Source organism: Zingiber officinale, chromosome 6B, assembly GCF_018446385.1.
Source record: "Zingiber officinale cultivar Zhangliang chromosome 6B, Zo_v1.1, whole genome shotgun sequence".
Lineage (NCBI taxonomy): Eukaryota > Viridiplantae > Streptophyta > Magnoliopsida > Zingiberales > Zingiberaceae > Zingiber > Zingiber officinale.
The window spans coordinates 16,988,938-17,000,625 of record NC_055996.1 but is presented as its reverse complement, the minus strand read 5'-3'; the positions used below and the strand labels follow the sequence as shown (position 1 = coordinate 17,000,625).

General features: G+C 36.2%; 2 protein-coding genes across 4 annotated transcripts; one reads left to right on the top strand and one right to left on the bottom strand.

Annotated features, from left to right (window-relative positions):
• Positions 1-1,137: 1,137 nt before the first annotated feature.
• On the bottom strand, positions 1,138-4,788 carry LOC121992146. The gene is made up of 6 exons (XM_042546312.1): positions 4,394-4,788; positions 2,908-3,843; positions 2,635-2,829; positions 2,379-2,533; positions 1,725-1,835; positions 1,138-1,553 (listed from the first exon to the last, which is right to left on the bottom strand). The coding sequence occupies exons 1-6, from the start codon at positions 4,535-4,537 to the stop codon at positions 1,487-1,489; spliced, it is 1,608 nt and encodes a 535-aa protein (XP_042402246.1). The 5' UTR covers positions 4,538-4,788; the 3' UTR covers positions 1,138-1,486.
• Positions 4,789-4,948: 160 nt separating this feature from the next.
• Positions 4,949-11,269, top strand: LOC121992148 (carbon catabolite repressor protein 4 homolog 4-like). Of its 3 annotated transcripts, none has more exons than XM_042546314.1 (10): positions 4,949-5,157; positions 5,571-5,665; positions 6,238-6,278; positions 6,463-6,512; positions 8,423-8,492; positions 9,194-9,315; positions 9,791-9,912; positions 10,030-10,159; positions 10,473-10,620; positions 10,820-11,269. In XM_042546314.1, exons 1-10 carry the CDS (start codon positions 5,099-5,101, stop codon positions 11,096-11,098), a joined length of 1,116 nt encoding a protein of 371 aa, XP_042402248.1. In that variant the 5' UTR covers positions 4,949-5,098; the 3' UTR covers positions 11,099-11,269. The 3 variants fall into 3 exon arrangements, with proteins under 3 accessions (XP_042402248.1, XP_042402249.1, XP_042402250.1); XM_042546315.1 differs by having other exon boundaries at positions 4,950-5,083; XM_042546316.1 differs by lacking the exons at positions 4,949-5,157; positions 6,238-6,278.
• The last annotated feature ends 419 nt before the right edge of the window (positions 11,270-11,688 follow it).

The following is an 11,688-nucleotide window of genomic DNA, read 5'->3' as shown; positions in this document are numbered from 1 at the left end:
AAATAAGAGAATATTCTTAGGATAAATAGTTGTTATTATCTAAGTTGTTATGATTCTTTGATAATGTTATCTCTTAGAGGAGATTTGATCGACTTTGAGGTCGAACGGATGTAGGTTGAGAGCCGCACCTAGGAGAAGTGAGAAGTTAAATTTTGGAGATCCAATCGGCTCTAGGACCGAGCGGCTATATGCTGGAAGTCACGTCCAAGAGGTGCAACCGACTCTGGGCAGAGCTGATATATGCGGGATGTCGTGCTCCAAAAAGATGAGTAACTAAATCTTGATGTTCAACTGGCTATGAGACGGGGCTAATATATGCTAGGAGCCCTCGCCAGTGATGGTAGTCGACATGTACACTTTGAGTTTGTCCATCGTCTCATCTTAAGTTTGACTGTTATCTTATTTTGAGTGTCGATTCCACTTTACCTTTGGACCCGTTCACTATTCATAGGTCCATTTGACAAATTATTATTTTTTCTAATATTTTAGAAAACTTAATTTACACTTTTAAAAATATATTAAAAAAGTAACATGACTATTAAGATAATTGAATCTACTAGAAGATGAATTAGTCAACATTAACTATTCAACTATTTGAATCAATTAATTTAATCGATCGAGCCTCACAATTTTTTTTTATAATTATGAACATAAATTAGAAAATATTTTTATGATCATTAACATAAATTATTAATTTTATTAGATTCACTTCAACATAAATTAAAAAGTGCTCATAGTTCACTGAGGAAAAAAATTCTTATGTAAGATTCGTTGTAGAGGGTTTTGATAATCCACTTCTTTTTTTTAATGCTAACATATTATTTAACCGTACACTAAAATACATAAGAAAATAATTTACATTTACAAGTTTCAAATTTATTGGATCGAATGAATCAATTGAGTCAATCAGGCTGAGAAGCTAGCAGTTTTACATAAATCATGTAAATAATGCCAGTCGACCACATTAATCATGTAGATTCTTTTAAAGAAAAATCATTCTTTATATATCTCTAATAACAATCTTACCAACTAAATAAAAGAATAAATCGTTTTATAAACAGATATTTTATTGTTTATTTCCCACATGCTGATGGATTAGCATATAATATAGATATTCTACAGAAGGCTGATGAATAATTAAGAAAGAAATAATTACAGCAACAGGAAACTATTTTTTACGAAAAAGGGTCCACAATTTTGATAACACCAAGTGCAGGTACAAATACAATTCTCCCCGTGGTTGCCTTTTTACGAAATAGGATTCCAGGGAGGAAATAAACATAAATAAGCTCGAAGAGAAACACAATGACGTTGACAAATCAATGAACCTCTCATTGTTTCATCTACAAAATACAAGATTAAGAAAGTACACGTTTTATCTGATAGTTGCACACTTTACCGAATTGTGCACCAAGAGGGATGAAATCCAAAGCTGAAGCTGAGAACCCTCCAGATAAAGAATCATGACCAGGATGCAGCTGCTTCCCTAGCTGGGCTTTTGTTTATTTGATGCATTTGATGTGCAAACATCCCGGCGACATAGAGGGCACACCCTAGACAATAATTGGTAAAATTATGACTCGAGAAGAATTATCACATTTATGTGAAGGAATATATTAAACAAATTTACAAGATTCAGTTGTAGCAACAAGGATGTTTTGCAAATTAGAACATGTTAAGCAAAGAAGACAGTTCACCATGGAAGGATTGTTTTTTAAGAATACCTATGATTTTCTTTCAGCCATTTATCAATGCATGTTCGATGAAATTCATGATTGCAAGGCAACAACCGCATGCAATCTCCTTCTTCATACTCCACAAGGCAAATATAGCATCTGTACAAAACAAATAATAAAAAAGAGAACAATGAAACTTCGAGTTAAATACCCATTCATCATATACAAAATAATTTCCATGGAACTCTTTAGACAAATAAGTAATTTAAAATTAAAAAAAAAAAACAGAAAGATAGATCTATAACATTTAAGAAAATTTGATGAAAGCGAACACTAGTATCGTGGATTTGAAATGGATAAAAAACACTCAGGTTAAGAGAAGGTGATATGATAAAGATCAGATGAGCTTTTTTGTATAAAGCAATGCAACCACTATATTTCATTTTGTAATTTTCAGTATAGCAGAATCAATAACAATTAGAGACCAAAAAAAGTAGTCTTCTCAGTCTTGAAGTATCTAAATACAGAAAAGCGGCATGAGAATTCTCAATAATGCACTGCCCTCTATAATGACTAATCATTCATTTTATATGAGTTTCAGTTGAATTATTTCGATCAGGAAAAAAGGTGTTCTCATAGCATTTAGGAAAGTTCCATGGGTATTTGATAGAAGTTCCTGATAAAGAGGTGCAAGGCTCTTACTGTGCAGCCTCCTCATTTTGACATTTCGATGTCTTGCTAAATATTTTTACTGGAATACACTCTACAACCTCTTTTGGTGCAGGAACAGACCCAATGGATGAAAAAGATGGTCGAGAGGATAGTACAACAGACTGCTGGTGTATTTCATCCAAAACCTAAAAAAAAGAATGCACTAGTTATTTGACTTTCTCTAACAAGGAAAATGTAGTCAACAAGCCAACATTTTCTTCCAGTTTGGTATTCACTTTGGTCATACCTCAAACAGTGCCTCAGCTAGCACGACGATTCTTGATATGCTTGCCCTTGCACTTGTGTCATCATCAGGATTTGCATTTTGGTTACTTGTTCTGCATGCACAGCGGCCTGTTCTATGCTGGCCAGATAGTATACATGATCTATCATGACCTGATAAACTTTCGAATCGGCTACCAAGTCTCTGAAGAGCACGAACCTAACAATAAAAGTTGATTTTCCTTAAGAATATAACGAGTATATAAGCAATTAGAAACCATAATCCAAATAATCCTACCTGAGACCTTATCCTTCTTCTCCTTTCAAGGAAAGCTGATCTGTGCTCAAAAACATCATGATTCCCAACTCTCGGCTGTTGAGCATCTGCAACATTCTCATCATTGCTATTCATAGATCTAGATTCCTGATAAGACACACTACTTGAGGAATCAGGCAACAAATCATTAGTCCTTCTAGGAGAGGAAGCTCTTCTAACACCACCCAGTGCTCGTCTTCTAATAGGCTGCCCACTGGGCCACACAGTCCTATCGTCCAGGGAAGAAGAATCAAACAAACCATCAGAAAGAGCAGTCCTTCTGAGAACTCTATCTCGGAGCCTTCCTACACTACGTGTTCTACTAAATCGTACACTACCTTCTATAGTTTCTTGTGTTCCCAGTCTTCTTTGAGAATGCCTTGCATTTCTTGATTCCACAAAGCTACCACTAGAACACCTGTCGATTGTAGTCTCTGTTCCTTCATTAAGCTGAGCCACATCTAGGGAAGAGCTAGTTTCCATTGTGCTACAATTTTGTATACTATCAACATGATCGTGATTTGCATTATCATTTTGTCCAAGATCACTACTTGGAACAGACACACCAGTGGAGAAAAGAGAATGGGTTCCCGGTGACCCTAAACTGACTGCTCTGTTGAGCCGATAGCTAATCCCATCAGGTATAAAAGTAAAACGAGAATGTGATCTTCCTGATGTATTTGACAATCGATCACCTCTATAGTTCATAACAGAACTACTATTGATATTAAAATTAATCCGTGATGTACCCTCGTTTTCTTCTCTAAACTGTTCACCACTAGAAGCACGTGACAAGGGCAAGCCATCATAACGAGGCAGCCCAACTTTTTCAGAACCATGGTCATTTCCTTCAACTGTTTTACTCTCTGCTTCATCCTCACAATAGGAGCCTTTGGATCTTGCTTTTACTTCTATCTTCTGCAAGCAAAGGAGATGCCAATAGTTTAGTTTATAGAGATGCACACGACAAACAACAGCCACAGAATCATTCAGATTGAAATTGAAATAGGAACTTGAATAGGTTGTTGACAGAAAGCGGAATTTTTTAAGCTCAAAGATTTGAGGAAAAAAAAATCAAAGGGAATCCATTTAGAAGCCATTAGACAAAGAAACTCCATTCACACAAAAATAATCAATTGGTGGAAAGCATCTAAGGAATCCAGCCAACTATCTTTTGAATGGAGCTAAGTACAATCATATTAGCAACACAGAAGGGCAAATATTGAAGTGGATATTGCAGAGATGATTCTAAGAGTTCAAGTCTTGAATAACAAAGATTGCTTTTTAAAGTAAAGGGGAAGAAACATGTATTTCCTTTCAGACGGAATAACAAGATTACTAAGCAAACACACCCGCCCTGTCGGCGGTAGATCGAGCATATGACAAATAAGATCAGGAGTGAATATCCAGACAGGATGCAAGAAAGGGACAGAGATCTAAATCAAAGGCACACGAAGCGATCGCCCACCTGACGGCCATCCGACAGGATGGAGGCTAGACCAAAGCAGGAAGAGGAAGAGTTGACGACCCGAAGCCCCTTCAATCTCGACTTCCAGCTCCCGACGGACGAAGAGGCCTCTGCTGAAGCATCCTTGCTGCTCCCGGATCCCATGCGTCTGCCGCCGCAATCCTAGGCTAACGCCGCAACTACGAATGCGATAAGCGCAATGCGACAAGAATCCCCATAGGAGCTAAGACGTGAAGAAGCAGGAGACGAGAAAGAGGAAGCGCAGGTGAAAGGGGACAGCGCGATCCACCACCGAAGAGGGAAATGCGGGACGACGAGAGAGAGAGAGAGAGAGGAGAGAGAGGAGTGCGTAACGAAGGGAAAGGGGAACCCTTGTCTCTGTCTTTGTTATTTTTCGAGTAATTAAGTATGCGGACGGATTCATAGTGGCAACAGCGATAGTATAATAATGGACTACGATGTTCGAGAATCAGATATCAACCGACCCGGATCCGACTCATTGACGGGTCGGGCATCTATAATCGGGCTGAACCCGTTTTAACTCCGCTAACCATTATCCCGGCTCCCAACTGGGCTTCCAGATTGAAGCGGAAACGGCTTCCTTCTTCTCCTGCTCTTGCCGCCTGTCAATCGAAACTCTTATCGCCTGGCAACTCGGAAACCCTAAAATAAGTATCGCGGTGGAGACAGGTCAGAGATTGCGTGATGCATATACCTTCCTATCTACTCCGCAAGCCGCCCTTCTTCGCGTCGACGCTGCCCTGGTTACTGTTTTTTCTTTCCAATCGCTTGATTCTGCTAGAATGAGACCTCTTTTCAGTTGCTTTCTTGACTTGATATTTTCCGGATTATGTTGGGATTTGATTAGAAAAATCTCTGCCCGAGCTTCTCGCTTTTTGGCGTCGTTTAGTGCAACCACCCAATCTCTGTAGACGCCAACCTTTGGACACTTGATTTGGCTATATTTTTAGTCAATAAAAAACTATTTTTTTCCCAAAAGTTGGCATGTCTCGGTTTCATAGATCACGCGATTTTCTAAGCTCAATGTGTTAAAGGTTGAAGATTATTAGATTTTTAATCCCCTGTTGGCTTCTAATTCTAGTTTTTTGTTGGATCATTACAAGTTATATTGTGGTTGTATCTAGTGAACCTTACGAATTCATTACTTTTGAATCAGGGTTTGTAGCAATAGAGTAAGTACAATGGCTAAGCCTGTGTGCTCAAAGTTTGTTCCTCTTGACAATTATGAAGGCGTAATGAATACTTCAGATGGTATATACTGCATTGCACTGTATGTGGATTTTTATTGTTGCATTTGCCTTCTCAGGGAGCATTTATGGATTCTTTTTTAGCAAAATTCTGTATCTGCAATTGTAATGCTTGACAAATGATATACCTAAACAAATCCATATATCTCTGCTTGTATTGCTTGACAAGTTATTTAACTTGATCACCATAAAAGAACATCTAAAGATCTGATATCAATTTTGCTTAGAACTGGTTCTATGACTTGGTAATTGTTTCAGATGCATTGAGAGTAAAAGTCATAGTTATTGATTTAGCAATTTGTTTTATTTTCAGTCATCTATGGTTAGAGCTGTGTGTCCGGTAGACTACAATAAGAGATCTTTTGGGATTTATACATCTCTAGATTTTTTGTTCTGGTACACTGCTCTCTTTAGGGAAGGCATCACCCATTTCCTATCTTGTTTGTTTTTACTCTTATCCCTTTGGTCCCCCTATTCTCTGTCATAACTAGGAAGGTTTCTTCAGCTAATATACATATTATGTTGTCTTTTGATAATAAAAGATTCTCTTTTCACTCAGTCTATACTTTCTTCTAGGATTCAAGTTCAGCTTCATCTCCTATAATATTTTGGCCCAGGTATTCTATGAACATGCCATTCCAAATTGAACTGTCAATCTGTTTTTCTTTATGTGGTTGATATCTGAATTGATTTACTTCAGATTTTTTGTTTTATTTTAGTTCTAACATGTTGCAATGTCATAGCCCATTATTTTGTAGTTATCCTCCAAGGGATTATCTATGAAACTGTCTTGGTTTGCAGGTTTATGTAAAGAGTTCTTATTTTCCACATTCTCCATCTTCCTGTCTCAAGTAAGTATGAATCACTTTTACTGTGCTTAGTCATGAGTGAAGTTAATTAGCTTCCTACTTTTTTTTAGCAATTTGATATTAACATCTAGTCTAGCTAGTCAGGCTTTTCTATAATGGCCAGCAAGATGTCACCACCTCCCTAACTTACTGACTGTTAATTGAAGGATGAAGAAACACAATATTTTTCTGGGAAATAAGATTAGTTTTGTGGAGAACGTATTCTTGATGTCTAGTTCAAAATTGTTTTCCAAGTTCTTGTTTTTTTTTAAGCGAAATATTCTTTGTTCTATGGATGGCATTGAGAGCACAAAAAGAACTTCCTGATCAGTTAGACAGGTGTTTTCAGCCACCATTGTGCTTCTCATAATATGTGAGATATACTTCGATTATTATGCTTAATATACTACAAGTTTTGTTTAATAGCTTGTTGATGCAATGCTACAATCTTATGATTTCATTTGTGGTTAGTTGATCAACATGCTCATGTTTTAATTGAAGTGTCAATTGCTTAGTTATTACTTTTGTTAGTGATGTATGTTTACATTTTGTAGATATTCTTTATGTTTCAATCAAGGAAACATTCTCGGAATGATGCTTGTTTTTTGAAGCAATATTTGTAGGTGAAAATTTCTCTACCCAAGACCATCATTTAAGTTTTAGAACAAGAAATAAAGTTGCATAATCAAAATCATAATCTGTTTTCTATGATTTGATTATTTCTCATCCCTTTAAATTCTCTCTATGGCTTGGCCTTCCTTTTCATCTATTTTTTGATGACCTATTGGTTGAACACAATGCATTGAGAGGGAAGAGGATTGCACAAGAGTCGAGATACTTTCCCTCATTTACGTAATTTAAAATTAGATGAATTCTAATTCCATTAGCGGATTATTTTTTTCCTTATTTTTCATCCACTCAAAATCATAATCAACTTTCCTTTCTCCCAACTCCACAGTCCCGATTCTTCTCCGTGTGTCCAGACAACCTACGATCAGCCATTACGGTGCTGTGATCAGCCAGCAATGGTGCAAGGCAAAACCATCATCTAGCGATGACTCGGTACCATCCATCATGTCATGATATCCCAATCCAATTACACCGGATGAGTTAAGATCAAGGGGTTTAACTTTATCTAGTTCAATTTTATTTTTAATAAAAATTGATTATTAATTAATATTAGCACATAATTAAGAAAAAATTCGAATGATATTCTCATTCCCTGATGGGTTGATCATGAAACCCATTCCTTGTTCCTAGAGAAGCTGAAGTACGGCCCCTCCATTTGTCATGCCACATGCTCCTTGTTCTTATAGAGAAAACTTAAATACAAGAGACATAATCCTTCAGTCAGGGAAAGACATCTAATATTTTTACACTATTTAACAGGAGGCACAATCCTGTTTCATTACGATTTTTTTCATCATATTGTATAATAGGAAAATTTTCTTTTCCCCTCCAAATTCTACCTTTTTTTTAGAAATGTATGGGAGTTCCAAAATCATCAAAATTCCTTTGGAGTTTTCAAAATCTAATCACAAACATAATCATTAACTCCCTTAATTTTAATGGAAGAACGGCATGGCAGGTATGCCATGTGCCATGTCACTTCTCTGTTGATTAAAATAATGGTGTTAATGTCTTGGGGTGAAATAACATTAGTTTGAGAATTATTGTGGTACTTTGATGATTTTGAAACTTTGGAGGAATTTGGAAGAAGAGGATAAACTTTGGGTAATGATTCAAACTTTAAGTGATGATCCCTATGTACTTTAATTTGTGAATTTTGTACTTATCTCTATTATATGATGGCCGTCTCCAGTAAATGTTCTGTGTTAAATTTCAATCAATCAATCAATATGTTTCCTCTTTCATCCAGCTGATGTTTGCTTAATAAGCAGATAATGTTACAGGTGGAAAGCACGTTCAGAATCTGTTCTAACTGACTTGAAGAACTTAAATGCTGATTTTTTCTGTATACAGGTGATTTACTAGTCATTCTATGTCTCCTTTCGAAAAATAAGACATCACACCTTTGTTTTGATCTTGTATGGCTTGATCATTAAAAAACTGTCTTTAGAATCATTGATCATGAGATCCCTTATCCAATAGCACTTTAAGCACTGCAATTTGTTGCATTTCCAATATGTTATTTTATGAATAGAGTTGAGAGGGCTGAAATTTGGTATTGTTATTGAGAACAATCAGATTTAGGCACCAACTATAACACCCTATAACAATATTTAATATGAAACTAAACCTATATCCAATATGAAATTCCAGCACTTCCTCTGAAGCTGGACCTGTAGAGTCAAAATGAGAAAAAATTAAGATGGTATAGATATGTTCAAAGATGACCTATAGTTTATATAATTAGAAGAGTCAAAACTTGTAAAAAGTAGGAAAGGTTGAAAGAATAGTTATATAGTAAAAAATAATTTTATTAATTGTAATATTATTAGTGATCTTAGTTTTATATAAAGTTCAATGGAGGAATAAGATTCATGTAGCCAAACCCAAATAGTTGGGACAAACAAGGATGATGATGAACATAATGTTGGTCTCATTTGTTGCTTTCACTTTGCATGTTGATTAAATTGTCTTTTCTTTTCAGCACTTGCTAATTTCAACTACTAATTTCACAGACCCCCTAGTTTATCATGCATTGTTGTCTGTAATTATAGGAGTTGGATGAGTATAATAGCTTCTACAAAAGCAAAATGGAGAGCCTTGGGTATTCAAGCCTTTATATTAAAAGAGTTGGGAAGAAACGCGATGGATGTGGGATCTTTTACAAGCCAAGCAGGTATTATCAACTCTTGGCTGCATTGTTTACCCTGCACAATTGTTTTCCATTGTCTGTTGATGTGGAAGTAATGCTTCAGAAAGACCTTCTAATTTTTTTTGGGAGTTCAGAAGTACCTTCTAATTACTATTTTTTTTTTTTTTGAATGGAGTTCTCTTTGTTCTAGTTCCCCTATTATACTGGAGACCAAAATAATTCACTCAACAATTCTTTTTGGTTATTTAGCATGCTCTCTTAATCTGGTCCTTATTTAGTATGTTGCCGATTCATACACAACACCCAGTTGGTCAGACTCTTAAGCAGTTACTAGCTTTCCTGTTCAATCCTACTAAATCCTGCAAATACAAGAAAATGTTATGTTTAAAGTTATGTCAAAATAAGGAATTAATGTCAGAGCTTCCTTGAAATTTTTATTGCATGTTTTATGTTTTTATATTGTTTGGTCAAGTAATGCAACAACCCACTGTTTCTTCAGTGCACAGTTGCTTGAAATGGAGGAAATTGATTACAATGATCTTGCCAATTGTGCGAATACGGTTAGTGCAATTAGGAACAATAAAATATTGGATCTTGAAGAAAAGGATGCACAAATACAAGGTATGCTTATGAATTGATGTTCACTTTGTGCACAATGGTATCTTATGTTCATTAGCTCGTTTGTGTTCTTCAAATTGAATATAAGTTTTGGAATCACTGGGTAATCTACTTCAACAGATTCTGAGAGGCAGCAATCTAATGATCCGCTTGTGAGATTAAAACGTGACTGTGTGGGATTATTAGCAGCTTTTAAGCTAAATGATCCTTCTGGCCACATTATTGTAGTGGCAGACACTCATATTTACTGGTAATGGAACTCAACATGCATTAGTAATTTGACTGTGTGGGATTATTAGCAGCTTTTAAGCTAAATGATCCTTCTGGCCACATTATTGTAGTGGCAGACACTCATATTTACTGGTAATGGAACTCAACATGCATTAGTAATTGCCAATTGTCTTTATATTAATTTCATATTTGTCCATTTTTTACTCTTTTTTTTTTTTTTTTGCTAATTTTATCAATTTTGAATATTTTTTTATTAAGGACTTTTTACAGATTGTTTACCTGTGCCAGAGCCTAGAAGCTTGATTAATTTAATTTAAATCTGGGACTCGCAGGGATCCAAACTGGATCGATGTAAAGCTTGCACAGGCTAAGTATCTTCTATCAAGACTATCACAGTTTAAGGAGCTTGTTTCAACTAAGTTCACTTGTACCCCTTCAGTGCTTGTTGCTGGTGACTTCAATTCTACTCCTGGAGATGAGGTCAGTTTTCATTATACTTCCTTTGCCTAACTCAATAGATTATTCTAATTTCTCTACCCAGTTAGTTATATGATGCCTTGATCATTGGTCGGTACAAAGATATGAATGCCTTTATGAAGTTTTCTCTTCCCATGCCTTGATGATCAGTTTTCTATTTGAAATATGCCTGTACAATCTTCTTTTTCTTGATTTCCTTCAGGTCTATCAGTACATTGTATCAGCTTCAGAAGCAGCCCCTATCAAATTGAGCAGTCTTTATGGAACAAACGGGGCAGAGCCACCGTTTACAAACTGCACCCCTGATTTCACTGGAACACTGGATTACATTTTTTTCTCAGGTTGTCGTCTGAAACCAGTGAGCCTATTAGAAGTTCCAGGCCGCGACTCGCCCGACATCGTCGGAGGGTTGCCCAACTACCACCATCCGAGCGATCATTTACCAATTGGTGCTGAGTTTTTAGTCCTCCATTCTTCATGATATATATTTGCTTTTTTGTATAACAGAAATTTGATGGTAGGAACCTGCGTTCCATATTTTGTAATACAGAAATTTGATGACAGTTTGTTTCCTTCAGTGAGTTAATTCACGGGTGTATTATTGTGAAAAACAAAGTTTGTGAAAAACAAAGTTTGGGCTCCGTTTACTTGAGAGGACGGATTTAAAAATTGAGGAAAATTTGCGGTGAATTTTTTTTTTACCGTTTACTCCATGAGGAAGGATGGATTAATCATTCTTTCTATTGTTCTGTTTACTTGAGAGGACGGATTTAAAAACTGAGAAAAATATTTTGTAAACTTTTTTTTACCGTTTATTTTATGAGGAAGGATGGATTAATCATTCTTTCTATTATTTACTTTTTATTTAATAATGGACGGATGGATTCTTAATCCATCAATCGATCATTTTTTGACGTTTTTTTCATCCTCCCAAAATCGGACAGAAAGCCCCTATCCGTCCTCTCCTCGCGCGTGTTGACATCATCTAGGCCACAACAGGTGAGCAGCAAGAGCGGGGAGCCTCAGCAGGTGAGCAGGGAGGGGCCTCGCACTCGCCTGCGAACAACACTA